This window comes from Muntiacus reevesi, chromosome 14 (assembly GCF_963930625.1).
Source record: "Muntiacus reevesi chromosome 14, mMunRee1.1, whole genome shotgun sequence".
Taxonomy (NCBI): Eukaryota; Metazoa; Chordata; class Mammalia; order Artiodactyla; family Cervidae; genus Muntiacus; species Muntiacus reevesi.
The window spans coordinates 51760146-51778816 of NC_089262.1; the positions used below are offsets into that span (position 1 = coordinate 51760146).

Below are 18671 nucleotides of genomic sequence, written 5' to 3' on the forward strand. Positions count from 1 at the left end.
TAGCCTTGACTAGACGGACCTTTGTTGGCAAAGTCATGTCTCTGCATTTTAATATGCTGTCTAGGTTGGTCATAACTTTCCTTCCAGGGAGTAAGCATCTTTTAATTTCATGGCTGCAATCACCATCTGCAATGATTTTGTAGCTCCCAAAAATAAAGTCAGCCACTATTTCCACTGTTTCCCCATCTATTTGCCATTAAGTGATGGGACCAGATGCCATGATCTTAGTTTTCTGAATGTTGAGCTTTAAGCCAGCTTTTTACTCTCCTCTTTCACTTTTATCAAGAAGCTCTTTAGTTCTTCTTTGCTTTCTGCCATAAGGGTGGTATCATCTACATATCTGAGGTTATTGATATTTCTCCTGGCAATTTCTCCTGGTTCCAGCTTGTGCTTCATCCAGTCCAGCATTTCCCATGATGTGCTGCATATAAGTTAAATAAGCAGGGTGACAATATATAGCCTTGACGTACTCCTTTCCCGATTTGGAACCAGTCTGTTGTTCCATGTCCAGTTCTAAGTGTTGCTTCTTGACCTGCATACAGATTTCTCAAGAGGCAGGTCAGGTGGTCTGGTATTCCCATCTCTTGAAGAATTTTCCACAGTTTGTCATGGTCCACCCAGTAAAGGGCTTTGGCGTAGTCAATAAAGCAGAAGTCGATGTTTTTCTGGAACTCTCTTGCTTTTATGATGATCCAGCGGATGTTGGCAATTTGATCTCTGGTTCTTCTGCCTTTTCTAAATCCAGCTTGAACATCTGGAAGTTCACAGTTCATGTACTGTTGAAGTCTGGCTTGGAGAAATTTGAGCATTACTTTGCTAGCGTGTGAGATGAGTGCAGTACTTTGAGCATTCTTTGGCATTGCCTTTCTTTGGGATTCAAATGAAAACTGACCTTTTCCAGTCCTGTGGCACTGCTGAGTTTTCCGAATTTGCTGGCATATTAAGTGCAGCACTTTCACAGCATCGTCTTTTAGGATTTGAAATAGCTCAGCTGGAATTCCATCACCTCCACTAGCTTTGTTCTTAGTGATGCTTCTTCCTAAGGGGCACTTGACTTTGCATTTTAGGATGTCTGGCTCTAGGTGAGTGATCACACGATCATGATTATCTGGGTCATGAAGATTTTTCTTGTATAGTTCTTCTGTGTATTCTTGCCGCCTCTTCTTAATACCTTCTGCTTCTATTAGGTCCATACCATTTCTGTCCTTTGTTGTGCCCATCTTTGCATGAAAAGTTCCCTTGGTATCTCTAATTTTCTTGAAGAGATCTCTAGTCTTTCCCATTCTATTGTTTTCCTCTGTTTCTTTGCATTGATCACTGAGGAAGGCGTTCTTATCTCTCCTTGCTGTTCTTTGGAACTCTGCTTTCAAATGGGTATATCTTTCCTTTTCTCCTTTGCTTTTCAATTCTCTTCTTTTTACAGCTATTTGTAAGGCCTCCTCAGACAACCATTTTGCCTTTTTCTTGGGGATGGTTTTTATCACTGCCTCCTGCACAATGTCAGGAATCTCTGTCCATAGTTCTTCAGGCACTCTATCAGATCTAATCCCTTCAATCTGTTTGTCACTTCCATTGTATAATCATAAGGGATTTGATTTAGGTCATACCTGAATGGTCTAGTGGTTTTCCTTACTTTCTTCAATTTAAGTCTGAATTTGGCAATAAGGAGTTCATGATCTGAGCCACAATCAGCTCCTGGTCTTATTTTTGCTGACTGTATAGAGCTTCTTCATTTTTGGCTGCAAAGAATATAATCAGTCTGATTTCAGTATTGATCATCTGATGATGTCCATGTGTAGAGTCTTCTCTTGTGTTCTTGGAAGAGGGTGTTTGCTATGACCAGTGCATTCTCTTGGCAAAACTCTGTTAGCCTTTGCCCTGTTTCATTCTGTACTCCAAAGCCAAATTTTCCTGTTACTCCAGGTATTTCTTGACTTCCTACTTTTGCATTCCAGTCCCCTGTAATAAAAGGGACATCTTTTTGGGTGTTAGTTCTAGATGGTCATGTAGGTCTTCATAGAACCATTAAACTTCAGCTTCAACTGACCGTGTGAGTCACGTGTCAGCGAACTTTTTGTATAATACATGTTTTAGGTTTTGTGGGCCATAGCGTTTTTGTCTAAACTGTTTATGTATCTGTTGTTGTGGATTGAAAGCAGGCATAGGCTACATGTATCCAACAAAATCATGCAGTTGTCTGGGTCTGGCCCAACATCATTGTCTGCCAACCTCTGCTGTTGGTCTTCAGTGCATTCTTCTAGGCCCATGTGATGGGAAAACCAGTTTCTGCTTTTGAGTAGTCATTCTTTTCGGGGTTGGAAGCTGGTAAACAGGTAGCCCATATTTAGTGTGTTACATAGTTTTGGATTAGAGGTATCTCAGATTACCTGGTGAATTTTTTGAAAATTTGAGTACATATTTGACATAAGATATTAGGATTTCTTTTTTAAAAAGTTCCCCAGGTGATTTTCATGACCCCTTTCTGCTATGAAAGTTAGAAAGTTAAGTCACTCAGTCGTGTCTGACTCTTTGTGACGCCACGGACTGTAGCCCACCAGGCTTCTCGGTCCATGGGATTCTTCAGACAAGAATACTGGAGTGGGTTGCCATTTCCTTCTCCAGGGGATCTTCCTGACCCAGGGATCGAACCCAGGTCTCCCGCATTGCAGGCAGACGCTTTAACCACATTGCTGTCTATTCACTTTATGTTCCTCTGGGAATATAGAAGTGATCTTCCAACCCAGCATTTTGCAGAGAACACTTTTCAGAGAGAGCGAGTTGAGATGGGAACTGAGTCTTAACTGTTTGGTAGGGTTAGGGTTGCCGATAAAACATAGTATTTTTATTTGCTAAATCTGGTAATCCTAGCAGGGTAAATTAGATTAATACAGTGTTAGATACTGCAGAGACATGAACAAGAACAGAGGGACTATTGTGAGAATTATCTGTTGAGGGTGGGGATAATGATGTTATTTAAAACCTTTAGTATCGATAAATTGGAGAGGTTCATATGCCAAATTACTGAAGTGTTAAATTGTAAAGCAATGAGAAAATGATGATATCATTAAGAATGATATTTGTTTCCTAGGGCTAGCATACCAAAGTACTGCAATCTGAGTGGTTTATAACAACGGGAACTAATCTATAATATTTATAGTGATTATCTCTCTCAGAGTCCTAGAAACTAGAATTCAGAAATCAAGGTGGTCGTAGGGCCACACTGTCTCTGAGGACTCTAGAGGAAAATCTGTTCCTTGCCTTTTTCTTAGCTTCTGTTAGTTAGCAGCAGTTTCCGACTTCCTTCGCTTACACATGCGTCACTCCAGTCTTTGCCTCGGTTGTTGCATGACCTTCTCCTTATATCTCTGTCTTCTCTCCTTATAAGGGCACCAGTCATAATGACTTAAGCGTGTGTGACTCGCTCAGACGTGTCTAACTCTTGCAGCCCCACGGACTGTATCCTGCCAGGCTCCTCTGTCCATGGGATTTCCCAGGCAAGAATACTGGAGTGGGTTGCCAGTTCCTTCTCCAAGGGATCTTCCTGATGCAGGGATCGAACCTGGGTGTCCCCCATTGTAGGCAGATTCTTCACCCTCTGAACCAGCAGGGATGGGGCCTACCCTAATTTCTCCATCTTAATTATACCTGCAAAGATCTTCCTGGATCTCCTGAATTGGCAGGCTGACCCTTCTCCTGCCCACTAAAGCACCAGGGAGGCCCTTCAGTATTCATTCTTAAGTGAATTATATCTTATTGATGTTTAGGTTGATCTTTAAGAGTGATTCAATTAAAGTGTCATTGTAGACTTCTGAGAGATTTCTTGCAGAAAGGCTTTTAACAAGGCTTGAAATAAAAAGTTCTTTGGTTAATTCTGGTTTTTCCCAGAAAGATTATTTATCTAACCCATAACATTCTTCAACACCCTCTCTGATTTGGTGTTTTGTGCTTGAAATCACATGGAAACTTAAATCCGAAATCATGGTATTGTAAGCTAGGAAGTGGGTAAATATAAAATGAAAATACAGCAGGACTCTTTGGTTTTATTTTCATAGGTTCTTTAGTTTCTTATTTACAGTAGGGGATAAAGGATGGGAGTATAGGCCCTTGTTCCTGAGAAGCTTCTGGACCCTGAAGGAGTAATAATCTGTGTGTGACTTGTCTTGACCCCAGATACTTGAGGCCTGTTTGCCACCATGTGTTTATCAACCTCACTTCTACCAATTTCAAAGTATTCTAGCCTTAAAGCTTACAAGCCAAGTAACATTTGTCCTGTTGTTTGCTGAAATGTTTTTGTGAATTTTTATTCCATTTACTCTCTTACCGAACTGATTATGTTGAGGATTCCATCTGTCTTACAGAATCTGAGCTTCATCTTTTGGCTCAGTGATAATTTCTTCTCTGAAAGTAGAGATATAAGGAATTGATACTTTGAACTTAATTCTGTTTGAGAAATAACTGATTGGTAGTGTGGGAGTGATAGAAATTTGAGAGAAAGTTGCCTTGTCATTTTGATGTTGCTTTTGTAGATTTTTCAGTGTGTGTGTTTTATCTTTCTTTTCTTGACTGTAAGCTTTTCCATGAGCCTAAGTTTAGTAAATAATAACTACATGTGGAATGTTATTTTCTCCTTGACCAGTGTCTTCGTTTTGTAAACCCAGCTCTGCTACTTATACATTCTTCAGTACATTCTGGACTTAAATTCTCTTATTTATTCTAAAAGGTGTTATACTATATGATTTTAATAATCTGTAATTACCATTATCTGAAATTCTTGTGTTAAATTATAATCTATAAATTCTAAGTGATGAAAAACTTAGAATTTTTCCTACGTTTAAACACCTACCAGAAAAAATTTAGATTTTTCCTCCTGCTTTTCTGCAATATTATTAGTAAAGTAATTGCTGAAAGACAGTTTGTTCCGTCATACAGAATGAGATTGTGAAATTTATTTGAAAAATGAGGCAAGTTTTTAGGATATGTCCTAAGGAGACTATTTTCTCTTACTGTTTAAGTTATATTCTTGATGTAGTGTAACTTAACAGATGACTTAAGCAAAACTGCTACAATTAGAATATTGTCTCTGCTACCTCACACCTGGGTGAGGTGAGCAAATTAATCTCTAATCCTCACTTTTGATCTGTCAAATAAGGATGAAAACTTTACCTACTTCCTAGGGTTGAGGTAAGGATTACATAACCTTATATGTATAGGCCATGTAAAACATTGCCTATACATATAATCAGCCAGTACAAGTGTTGGCTGTTTTTATCTAATTATATAATCTCCCTTTGGGGAAAACAGTCCACTAAGGAACTCCTCCTTTGAACGTTTCTTCTACTGATAAATAAATGTTTTTTAAAATAATACATTAGTGAAATTTTTTTAAGACTTAAGTAGGTAATTTACACAGTGATAGAGCTTTACTCTTTTTTTTCAAAGCCATGTATCTCAGCTGGCTTTTAAAAAATAGTTGTTTTAAATTCTTCCTTTACAGAATTACACAATCTTTTAAAACTTTTTATTATGGAAAATTTGAAGTTTACATAACATACAACACTATCTTTATAGTTTCACTGAAAAGGAATCTATTTGCTTCTTCTCTTTCCTTGAACTGAAAGAAGATAATATCATTATTTGTTCCCCAGTTGTGACTAATGGTTTTTGATTGAATGATTCAGCACAACTCAGTTACCATCCAAATAAACACTGAGATACTTACATTTAACATATATTACACATTAAGCCAGTTTAGTATGCCAGCAGGGGGTCATTAATAGCATATAAATTCTAGAATTAAAAATTGGCAGTCTAATAACCTGTGTTTAAGACTATTTTTATGTAGCATTGCTATAACTAAACTTCATATTTGATTTGAAATCCCAGAAACTGAAGTTAGTTTTTTATTAAATGGATGTTAAGTCCTAGACAGATACTCATTATCATGAATTATTTGCATTTTTTATACAAAATAGTATTTTAGAATAATGGTGCTATTACACTTGCACTTGAAAGCTGAGATAATGCTCAATTTTGGCATTTTCCTATTCTCAGAGTTCCAATAAAACTATAATAGTTTTTAATATTAACTCATTTTTGCATTTTTTAATATCTCTCAGATACTGTTTCTTAGTAGAGTCTGCTATGTAACATTTTTAATATATTTTTGACTAAATGTCACTGTTATTCTACTTCTGACAGTATCTGGAAGTAGCTTCTTTGTTCTCTGAAGCAGAAAATTATAATGTTATGAAAACTGGATAGAGAGACAAGTATGTCTGCTTTAGAGGCAAAAATAGGCTTTATTGTATTCTATGAGTTGGAACACATTATCTAGATGAATACAATTATATTCTAAAAATACACAAATTTCAATTAACATTTTTTTAAATTTGAAATTTATCTCTATTTTATACACCAATTTGAGTTTAGAAATTCTCTTTTTTATCATGGTCTTATCAAGCAGTAGTGAGCCACATTGGTTTTATTGACTGTGATAAGCCTTATTTAAGATGGCACACGTATCTTTAAGGTATAATTTATTCTGTAATAACTATAGCTAATACTAGCATTTACTGTTTACTACACATTTCTAATCCTCACATAAACCTGTGATGATAGTACTGTTCTCTCCCCCATTTTAACAGATGAGAAATTACATCACAAAGAAATAAATTACCTTGTCCAGGGTCACACAGCTAGTATTAGAACTGTGACATAAACATAGGCTTTCTGACTTCAGAATTTGTGCTCTTAATCACTTTGTATGCTGTGTAAGCCTAAATCCAGAAAATGATTTGAGTGTAAGGCACAAACTAAAAGCCTACATTTTTCACAGGAACTATAAAAATAGTCTGTTTCTAAACTGTATAATCAGAAAGGGGGTGGTTTGAAACTAAAATTCAGAAGTTATGTATGTAATAGCAAAATGCTGATAAAAATAGTAATAGGGGATTGAATGACAGGATAGGAGGTACTACAGCTTATTCAGCCACAGAGGAATACTGTGCAACCTTGGAAAGAAATAAAGACAACATCTATATACAGTTTCAGAGTGATTTGAGACTACAAGCAAAGAACAGAGTCCAACGTTTTCCTGTATTTAAAGAGTGCACATAGATAGCAATGGAAAAATAAACCAAATTAATAAAAGTAGTTAAGTAGGGGAAAGAGGGGCAGAGAACGCAGACAGAATGCAAAGTAAGTCTTTGAGAAAGTACATTTTGTACGTTAGGAGTTGGAGCCATAGAGATGTTTTACATGACTTAAATAATAAAGTAAAAGCAGTTCTAAAGATATTTTTAAAAAGGAAACATTTGAATCTATTACTGTGTTGGTGGCATAAGTCATCTGAGAATATTTCAAGTAATTTTAATACACAGTATTTTATATATATGTTCCTGGTGAGATATAATGTTAAAACAGAAAGAAACATAAGAAAATTATCAATTGCTGTCAGTATTATTATCGTTATCAGTAATATTGGTATTGTTATTTTGAAACCCAGATGTACATATGTGGATATTTTGTACATGTAATGTAAGTTAAGGTTATTTGAATAGGATATTTTTCAATACAAGGGAAGAAGGATGGAATGATAAAATCAAAGAAGTTACATAAAATGCTGTGGACAGTGACTGCAGCCATGAAATTAAAAGATACTCCTTGGAAGAAAAGCTGTGACAAACCTGTGCTGTGTTTGGGCGCTCAGTCCTGCCCGATTCTTTGTGACCCCATGGACTGCAGCCCGCCAGGCTCCTCTGTCCATGAGGATTCTCCAGGCAAGAATACTGGAGTGGGTTGCCATGCCCTCCTCCAGGGGACCTTCCCAACCCAAGACAGCGTATTGAAAAGCAGAGACGTCACTTTGCCGATAGAGGTCCATATAGTCAAAGCTATTGTTTTTCCACTAGGCATGTACGGATGTGAGAGTTGGACCGTACAGAAAGCTGAGTGCTGAAGAATTGATGCTTAAACTGTGATGCTGGAGAAGACTCTTGAGAGTCCCTTGAATAGCAGAGATCAAACCAGTCCATCCTAAAGGAAATCAGTCCCGAGTATTCACTCAAAGGGCTGACACTGAAGCTGGAGCACCAGTACTTTGGCCACCTGATGCAAAGAGCCAACTTGGAAAAGACTGTGATGTTGGGAAAGCTTGAGGGCAGTTGGAGAAGGAGGTGACAGAAGATGAGATGGTTGGATGGCATCACCAACTCAATGGACATGACTTCAAGCAAATTCAGGGTGATAGTGAAGGACAGGGAAGTCTGGCATGCTGCAGTCCATGGAGTCGCAAAGAGTCAGACACGACTTAGTGACTGAACAACAACATAAAATGCTATAATCTTAAATTGGATTTGGCGAATTATTAGTATGTGCTTCTCAGGAAGAGAAATATTGATTTCCTAATTCGTGTAAGCCAAGTCCTAGAAGCAGTGTCAGTCCAGTGGCAATAAGCACCTCAGAACCTAGATTAAATGCTGTGGTCTGTGAACACCGCGTCCTGCTGCTGGTTGACTCTAGAGCTCAGGTGGGAGGGACACAAGATAAACCGGGAAGATCTCCTTGTGCTGAAGGAAGAGAAGATGGGATTCTGTTTAAAGAATGCAAGAGTCAACTTGAAGGAGCTCCCTCTGACTAGTAAGGGTACAGTTTGAGCATGGAAACTAAAATAAGTGGATTAAAACACATTGAACATGTTAAAATCTCTGAGGACATAATGATTCTGCCTCCTACTCCCCAAGAGGAGTAAGTTATGATTTAAATTCTCTTAATATCTGTAAATTATGTTTTAATAAAACTACCTGTTATTTATTATTGTAGTTGTCTTTAGTATTATTTCCTCTTGGAGATGTTTGGCCATCTATGTATACATGCATTTTGCTTAAAATATGCAAAGTTGTTTATTACCACTGAAACCACTAGATGCGTTTTTCAAAAATCTTGTTTAGAAGTGAAAGATAGGATTTTGATCATTATGCAAAAACCTTTTCTCACTTTGTTAATAGTCATAATTTGAACTCTATGATTTTTCAGTCACAGCCGCAATAACTTCCCTGAAAAGTGGACCCTATAGAGTGTCATGAGTGTGAAAATAATATAAGACCATTCCCATCTGGATTTTCCCACAGGAAAAATTATCTCAGGTTCACTGTGTCTAAAACAAAGCCTCACTATTATTAGTGGCATCACAATTGTACCCATTGACCATATGTGAAAATGAGTATTTCCAGACTTCTTCACCTTTGATCAACTGTTCAAATTCTTTTCTATATCTGATCAGTTATACTTTCTGAATTTTCTCTTAATTCTGATCCACAGTACTTGCATTTTCCTGTATAATTCTTCAGAAAGGATCTCATAGTTTCTATGGTTCCTAACCTTTTTGATTACAAAGACTCCTCCATTTTAGTTCTGAAATAAGTGAATCCTTTACACAACAGTAACTTTACCTCTGTGTATAAGAAAAGTGCCTAATGGCAGAGAGCTGGATTGTATTGAATAGTACATTTCAATGAATTTATATATTAAAAGTCTTAATCTTTAGCATGTGGTTACTTTTCTGCACAGACTTCTGTAATATTTGGAGCTAATAAATTTTTTGGTGTAATTTTTTAAGTGCACTAAATTGTCTGCAGCTTCTCTGTTCCACATATTCAGACAGATTGACCCATAGGGGTTTTATTATTGTACTTCAGTTTTCTTGAAGAAGTCTCTTTCAGAGTCATGCTAGTTCCCCCTCCCCAAGCTTATAGCTTCTTTTTATTGTTCTTAGTGTTCTGAAATTTTACAATGATGTGCCTTGATGTAGGTTTATTTCAATTAATAGTACCAGGCACTGCTGGGCCCTTTTAGTCTGAAACGTCTCTCTTTTAGACCCTTTAAAGAAAATACATTGTCTTCTCCTGGGGTGGGGGGAGGTCAGTTGCCCAAATATGCAGACTTGGGAATATCTGGCAATTTTTTCTTAAGTAGTCTTCCAGCCAGTCTTATTTTTAGCTTTGCCTTTACCCTCCTTTCCAGAGATTTATGGCTCTGCTAATTCCTGTGGTTTTTGATGAGAAGAGGTAGTTCGGTTCACTTCAGCTCAGCCGCTCAGTTGTGTCTGGCTCTTTGTGACCCCCATGGACTGCAGCACTCCAGGCTTCCCTGTCCATCTCCAACTCCTGGAGCGTGCTCAAACTCATGTCCACTGAGTTGGTGATGCCATCCAACCATCTCATTCTCTGTCGTCCCCTTTTCCTCCTGCCTTCAATCTTTCCCAGCATCAGGGTCTTTTCTAGTGAGTCAGTTCTTTGCATCAAGTGGCCAAAGTATTGAAACTTCAGCTTTAGCATTAGTCCTTCCAATGAATATTCAGGACTGCTTTCCTTTAGGATGGACTGGTTTAATCCTTTTGCAGTCCAAGGGACTCTGAAGAATCTTTTCCAACGTGCAGTTCAAAAGCATCAATTCTTCGCTGCTCAGCTTTCTTTATAGTCCAGCTCTCACATCCCCAATGGTCTTCCCTGGTGGCTCAGAGGATAAAGCATCTGCCTGCAATGTGGGAGGCGCAGGTTTGATCCCTGGGTCGGGAAGATTCCTTAGAGAAGGAAATGGCAGCTCACTCCAGTATTCTTGCCTGGAGAATCTCATGGATGGAGGAGCCTGGTAGGTCTCAAGGCGTTGGACACAACTGAGCGACTTCACTTTCCTTTTCCTTTTCTCACATCCATACATGACTACTGGAAAAACCATAGCTTTGACTGGATGGACCTTTGTCGGCAAAGTAATGTCTCTGCTTTTTAATATGTTGTCTAGGTTTGTTGTAGCTTTTCTTCCAAGGAGCAAGCGTTGTTGTTGTTGTTTTTTTTTTTTTTTTTTTTTTTTTAATATCATGGCTGCACTCACCATCTACAGAGATTTTGGAGCCCAAGAAAATAAAGTCTGTCACTGTTTCCATTGTTTCCCCATCTATTTGCCATGAAGTGATGGGATGGGATGCCATGATCTTCGTTTTTTGAATGTAGAGTTTTAAGCCAGCTTTTTCACCCTCCTCAAGAGGCTCCTTAGTTCCTCTTCACTTTCTGCCATAAGTGTGGTGTCATCTGCATATCTTAGGTTATTGATATTTCTCCTGGCAATCTTGATTCCATCTTGAGCTTTATCCAGCCCAGCATTTCTCATGATGTACTCTGCATGTAAGTTAAATAAGCAGGGTGACAGTATACAGCCTCGATGAACTCCTTTCCCAATTTAGAACCAGTCCGTTGTTCCATGTCCATTTGTAACTGTTGCTTCTTGACCTGCATACAGGTTTCCTAGGAGGCAGGTAAGGTGGTTTGGTTTTCTCATCTCCTGAAGAATTTGTAGGGAGAAGATAAATTTGATACACATCGAGTTGCTCTTGGCTTTCTGTATTACAGCCTTAGGTTTCAGCTTTCTCTCATCTGATAAATCAGTTACTTCTTGAGTTTCTTTTTTGTACCTTCCAGTATTCATCTCTCATTCCTTTTGTTCTTTTAAAATTATTCCCCCTCCCTTTAAAATCTTCTTACTCTAATTTTAGTGGAGTTTTAGGAAGTTAAAGTGGGTCCAACAGTCAGCAGATGGCCTTACTGTCCATTCATAGATAAAATTTCTAGTGACATCTACCTCTGGGTAGCTTATTTACGCCTTCCCCCTGCTCTTTATTCTGAGTCTAATTTTTTTGACAAACCTTACTGAAGTCAGATTTAATTATGTTCTGAGTCTCATCATTTCCTGTGGGTTTTAATCATGAACTGTGATATCTTTTTTTTCCCCCTGTATCTCTTAGTAGATAGCATAGTGTTTGGCCCACAGTAAAAGTTTTTGTATTTTTAAACTTTGTTTTGGACATTCCTTTTGTCTCGTGGACAAAAAAAGAATCTTAACATTCATTGTACTCTTTGCTTACCTTGAGAATGTTTTGAAATGCACAAGGTGTATTTGGTTATCACTGTATTGGGGGCATGCAGTTGGACATAATGAGCAGAGATCAGAGATGCTTGAAATCCTTTGATAGGTGGAATAGTCCTGCACAGTAAACCCTTGTCCCACTGGGAATGCCGGTATTCGGTCCTGCGAACCATTGCTGGAAGCTCTTCAGGGAAGCCTGCCTCTGCTTTGAGATTGCTACTTGCCCACAATCCTCTCAGATGGTGTCTGTGTTCATTCTTACCCCTCAAGCAGTGGGACTAGAAGTATGGGCGTTTCTTCTTGATCCTCACTGCTGCTTTCTGACCACTGCCTTCCTCACTCCCTGCACCCCAACCCCTGCCCACCAAAACAAAAATCCCAGCCCAGTTTGAATTTCATGCTGTGTTTGTTTTAGAAGGAACCCATCTCATTCATATAAAAGGACTTTATGTTTCAGATTTTCACATGTCACAATCAGTGTGCATGGTTAATAATCTGTATGATTATGTTATAAATACAATAAGATTATTTCTCATTTAATAAATATGCAGTTTATATGCATTCGTTTTCCATCCAGTTGACTGATAAATTAAAAGTGCAGGCTTCAGGGCACCCAAAGCCGGTGCTCTGTGATAAGCTGGAGGGACAGGGTGGGGATGGAGGTGAGAGGGGGGTTTAGAATGGAGGGGACACATGTTTACCTATGGCCGATTTATACTGATGTATGGCAAAAACCATCACAATATTGTAAAGTAATTTTCCTCCAATTAAAATAAGTAAATAAAAATTTTAAATGTAGGCTTAGTTTTGTATAGTGAGTATAGTTGTTACTAATTTTGCTTTTCACTATTAGAATACTTTTGAAATGCCTTTTGCCTCTGTAAGGCCATAAATATTAAACAGATACCAAACATTAAGCAAACATCATTAAACATTTTCTAAGAATTGTTTGTTTAAAATGCAAAGATAAGAAGTACATTGACATCATGAAACTTGTGCTATCAGAATGTGATTAATTATAATTCTATGTGAAATATATAGCTGTGTCTAAATATTATATCCTTAAAATTGAATTGTAATTTTTAATGGACTATCTTATAGAAGTGTGTCAAGTGTCAGGATAATGAATATTTCATGTGTTTGTATGTATGTGTATTTAATATATTGTTTTCTTTACCTGTGTTTTGTATAAAGCATTGGCTTGCATTACTAAGCATTACCATTGTGTCATTTTGGTTTTTAGGTTGTGGAAAATGCCCTTAAAGTGAACCCAGTATTAGGCCCGCAAATGTTTCAACCAATTCTACCCTGTATTTTCAGAGGTATTATAGAGGGGGAGGTAAGATTTTTCTTAAACTTCTAATGTTAATACTAGATTCTAGACTTATTTTCCTTATTCTTTGGAAAATTACTTCTTATTCATTGTTAGATATGAAAAGGACTTACTGTTTGATTATTTTGAAGTAAATTACCTCGATTTCAGGGTAGTTATACAGCTTTGCTATTTCTCTCTCTACATTGGACAGTATGAATTTCCTTTGCTATCTCATGTCTTTCACTCATATGCATGTGTGTTCATACACAAACGTGTTAAGCATAGGAATGGGAAAAATAGTGCTAGTTTTGTTACATACAGAATATATGAAAATGCTAGTTTTCTTCTAAGTTAAACTCTTTAATAGACTCTAAATATGTATGTTAGGAGCTTTTAAAGTAATATAAATGTGTAAGTATGCCATATAAATATTCTTTCTCTGTTCCTCTCTTTATTATATATATATATATATATAAACCATATAAATATGTACATAATACATATATATTACCTTGTGTGACATATATATTTAGTAAGTTAGTTAAAACTCAACAATATTGGCAGTTCATTCTAAAGAAGCAGTATAAAGAAGAATATTATTTCATATCCCTGTTGATTGTTACTTTGTCAATGATTGTTTATGATTGCTTATACTTGTACCATAACACAATTTTAAATGTGCTGTGTTTTAATTGCACAGAGGTATCCTGTAGTGATGTCAACATATCTCGGAGTTATGGGTCGAGTCCTGCTACAAAACACTAGTTTTTTTTCTTCACTTCTTAATGAAATGGCACATAAATTTAATCAAGAGGTAAGAATCTATGTACTTATATTGAAGAAAATCTTTATCCAAATGAAGTTTGGAAAAAATTTGGTGAGATATTGAGTCTATAAAAAAAACCTTGAAGTACTTAAACTTTATTTATTGCATGAATCAAATTTTATTATTATGTTCAAGAATACAAAATGAAGTTGTACATAGTTGAATCATTCATGGAATTACTTTCAACAAGTATGGTCTTGAAATAAGTATTTTTGTTATTTTAAATCTTTAATAGCCTATGCTGTACGATAATTTGGGAAAAAGAAGAAAGAGGAATCTGTGAGTGGCAATTGAAACTTAAGGTTTTTTCTTTCTCAAAATAGACAGTGTTATTCTACTTAACTAGGATTGAATTTTGATTTGTTTGTGGTTGTAGTTTTTGTTAACTCATACATAAAATGAAACAGGAATACTTTACATACAATCATGTCCTACCTTTGTTTCATTTCTTTAATGAACTTGTTTTTAATGTCATGCAGTGTTTCTGTCATCATTACTGTAGGAAATGACCTTTTCAGCAGAAGTTTATTAAAAACATACTAAGCTGAAACCAGTCACCTGAGTAAGTTTGGAATAGGTTCTTCAAAGAGTTGGTTACTTGAGACTGCATACATTATAGTAAAATATGGTTTTTTTATCTTGAATGGTTCGTCTGTTAAGGTTTATAAAATGTAGAAGGTAGAATGTACCTGACTGGTATCTCTAGAATGGAGGGGCAATTTGTGAAAAATTTAGGTTTGTGGCTGAAACAGATATTACCATCTCCACTTTTAATGAAAATCCAGAGTAAGGAAGTGCAAATTGTAGAATGTATGTTAGTTTTTACAGAATTAGACTAACCTAATTAGAGAACCTAGACTTCATTTTGATGAATAGACAGAGTTTTCATTAGCTTCATTAAGTTTAGCTGTGATGGAATAATGTTAAAAGTTTAAAGAGTGTATTCAGTTGAGTTCAGCAAAATCTGTTGAGTGATCATAGTAATAATATATTTATAAATTTTATGTATTATTTTAAATCCTCACAACAGCCCAATGAGATAATGATATTTCTATATCTATCTCACACCTGACACAGTTGAGACTTGGAGAGATTCAGTGACTTGGTCAGGTTTGCAAAGCTAGTAAGTGATGGAATTGATATGCACACCCCAGTAACCTCACTTCATCTCAGTGACCACATTCTGCTGCCTCCTGTACATCCTGAAATAGGCACTTCTCCACTGTATACCGGAGACACTTGGTTTGACAAGCTTGCTTTTTAAAGGGAGAGAGTACTTAACAGGCCATTTTGTAATGTTATTATATTATATGTCCTATGTTAGAATTATGTCCAGCGTGCTATGGGAAGTGAAAAATTCCTGTTACATTTTTTCGCCAGTTTTTTTTTTTTCCTTGTGATAAGATACACATAGCATAAAATACCATCTTAACCTATTTTCAAGTATGCAGGTCAATGGTATTAAACATAATAATGTACAATCTTCACCACCATCCATCTCCATAACTCTTTCAGACTTCTAAAACTTGAACCTCTGTACTCATTACACAATAACTTCTCATTACCCTCTGCCTGTAGCCCCTGGAAACCCCATGCTATTTTTTATGTCTTTGATTTTTGACTACTCTAAATACCTAATATAAGTGGAATCATGCAACATTTGTCTTTTTGTGACTAACATATCACTTAAGCATAATATTCTGAATGTTTATGGTGTGTGCATGCTTAGTCGTGTCTGACTCTTTGTGACTCCATGGACTGTAGCCCGCTAGGCTCCTCTGTCCATGGGGTTCTCCAGGTGGGAATACTGGAGTGGGCTGCCATTTCCTGCTCCAAGGATCTGACTATTCATAGTATTGTAGAATATGTCAGAATTTCCTTTCTTTTTAAGACTGAATAATATTCCATGGGGGGTGTGTGTGGGTGTCGGTGTGTGGGTGTGTGCGCGCGCGTGTGTGTGTATGTGCGTGGGTGTGGGTGTGTGAGTGTGTGTACGTGTGTGTGTGTGTCGGTGAGTGTGTGTGTAGGTGTGTGGGTGTGTGTATGTGTGTGTGTTGGGGGTGGGGGGTGGGGGGGTGGGTGTGGGGGTGTGAGTGTGTACAATGTTACTAAAAGATAATGGCTGTACTTCCCTGTGCTATACAGTTTGTCCTTGTTTATCTCTGACCCATTTTGAGTTGAATTTTGTATATGGTATGAGGTAAGGATCCAACTTCATTATTTTGCATATGGTTATTCACTTTTTACAGTGCCATTTATTGTGAAGATTGTCCTTTCCTCATTGAATGATCTTGGCACTCTTGTAAAAAATCATTCAATCATTTATGCAAGTGTTTATTTCTGGGCTCTCTATTCTATTCCATTGGTCTATATGTCTACTTTTGTATGATTATCACATAATCTTGATTACTAAAACTTTGTAATGTATGTTGAAATTCAAAAGTGTGAGTCCTGTGACTTTTTTCATCCTTTTGGAGATAATTTTTTCTATTCAGGATCCTTTGAGATTCTCAATGAACTTTAGGATGACTTTTTCTATTTCTGCAAAGAAAAAATATCATTGAGATTTTGATAGAGGTTGCACTGAAACTGTAGATTGCTTTGAGGAGTAGTTGTTTAGTCACTCAGTCATATCCGACTATTCGCGATCCAAGGGACTGCAGCACTCCAGGCTTCCCTGTCCTTCACTGTCTCCTGGAGTTTGATCAAACTTGTGTCCTTTGAGTCAGTGATGCCATCCAACCATCTTGTCCTCTGATGCCCCCTTCTCCTCCTACCTTCAATCTTTCCCAGCATCAGTCTTTTACAGTGAGTCGGCTCTTTGCATCAGGTGGCCAGTGTATTTGAGCTTCAACTTCAGCATCAGTCCTTTCAGTGAATATTCAGGACTGATTTCCTTTAGGATTGACTGGTTTGATCTCCTTGCAGTCCAAGGAACTCTCAAGAGTCTTCTCCAACACCACAGTTCAAAAGCATCAATTCTTCAGTACTCAGCATTCTTTATGATCCAACTCTCGCATCCATACATGACTACTGGAAAAACCATAGTTTTGACTAGACAGACCTTTGTTGACAAAGTAATGTCTCTGCTTTTTAATATGTTGTCTAGGTTTGTTGTAACTTTTTCCTAAGGAGCAAGCATCTTTTTATTTCATGGTTGCAGTCACCATCCACAGTGATTTTGGAGCCCAAGAAAATAAAATCTGTCACTGTTTCCATTGTTTCCCCATCTATTTGCCATAAAGTGATGGGACGGGATGCCATGATCTTTGTTTTTTGAATGTCAAGTTTTAAGCCAGTTTTTTCACTCTCCTCTTTCACCTTCATCAAGAGGCTCTTTAATTCTTCTTTGCTTTCTGCCATAAGGGTGGTGTCATCTGCATATCTGAGGTTATTGATATTTCTCCCAGCAATCTTGATTCTAGCTTGAGCTTCATCCAGCCTAGCATGTCTCATGATGTACTCTGCATATAAGTTAAATAAGCAGGGTGACATTATACAGCCTCGATGTACTCCTTTCCCAATTTTGAACCAGTCCGTTGTTCCATGTCTGGCCTAACTGTTGCTTCTTGAGTTGCATATGGGTTTCTCAGGAGGCAAGTAAGGTGGTCTGGTATTCCCATCTCTTTAAAAATTTTCCACAGTTTGTTGTGATCTCCATACCAGAGGCTTTAGCTTAGTCAATGAAGCAGATGTTTTTCTGGAATTCTCTTGCTTTTTCTATGATCCAGTGGATGTATTGACATTTCTTAATATTGTCTTGCAATCCATGAATGTGGGCTATGTTTTTATTTATTAATGTCTTAATAAGAAGTGTTTAGTATTTTTGTTATATGTCTCTCCCCTCCTTGGTTAATTCCCAAGTGTTTTATTCTTTTTGCTGGTAATGTAAATGGAATTAATTGTTTTTGTACTTTCTTTTTTAGATTGTTCATTGCTCATGTATAAAAATGCAACTGACTTTTGTTTGTTGACTTTATATTTTGCTACTTTGATGATTTTATATATTCTCACAGTTTTCTTGGTGGCATCTCTGGGACTTTCTATATATAAGAACATATCATCCAAAAATATAATAATTTTGCTTCTTTCTTTCCAGTTTTGATGCCTTTTATTTCTTTTGCTGGTCTAGTTGTTCTGGCTAGAACTTGTAATACTGTGTTGAATAGAAGTAAAATTTGGCATCCTTGCCTTGTTCCTGGCAAAATAGAAATAATGACCTGTGGCAGGTACTGGTGCTGCTTAAACCTGTTGACAGTATGAAGGATTGGAGAGAGATGTTATAGGGTCAGACTTACTTCTGTCACTGTAGTAGGAGCACTGGCTTTTCATGGAACACTTCTCAATGTGAAGAAAAAATGTTTTTCGCAAAGAATTGGCCAAAAATTGTCAAAGCCATCATGTTTGAGTCAAGAGACTATGTGAATGAAAGAGAATGAAATTTTACTGTAGTTCAAATGACCACTGTTGACTGTGAGCACGGTTTTAAAGGACATCAGAATTAAATAGGACTAGGAAAATGAGTTCCAGGAAATTCAGATAACTTTGAACAAGCAAAGATTTTGCAGAAGGGTTTGTCTCTTCTAAACATATGAAAACAGTTGTCATTAGAGG

General features: G+C 37.0%; 1 protein-coding gene across 1 annotated transcript in view; it reads left to right on the forward strand.

Annotated features, from left to right (window-relative positions):
* IPO11 (importin 11) overlaps positions 1–18671 on the forward strand; it is a 188390-nt gene that overhangs the window by 108356 nt on the left and 61363 nt on the right. The window contains exons 25-26 of the mRNA XM_065905431.1: positions 13160–13255; positions 13932–14045. Of these exons, the coding sequence (XP_065761503.1) occupies positions 13160–13255; positions 13932–14045 (210 nt within the window). The remainder of the gene's footprint in view (positions 1–13159; positions 13256–13931; positions 14046–18671) is intronic.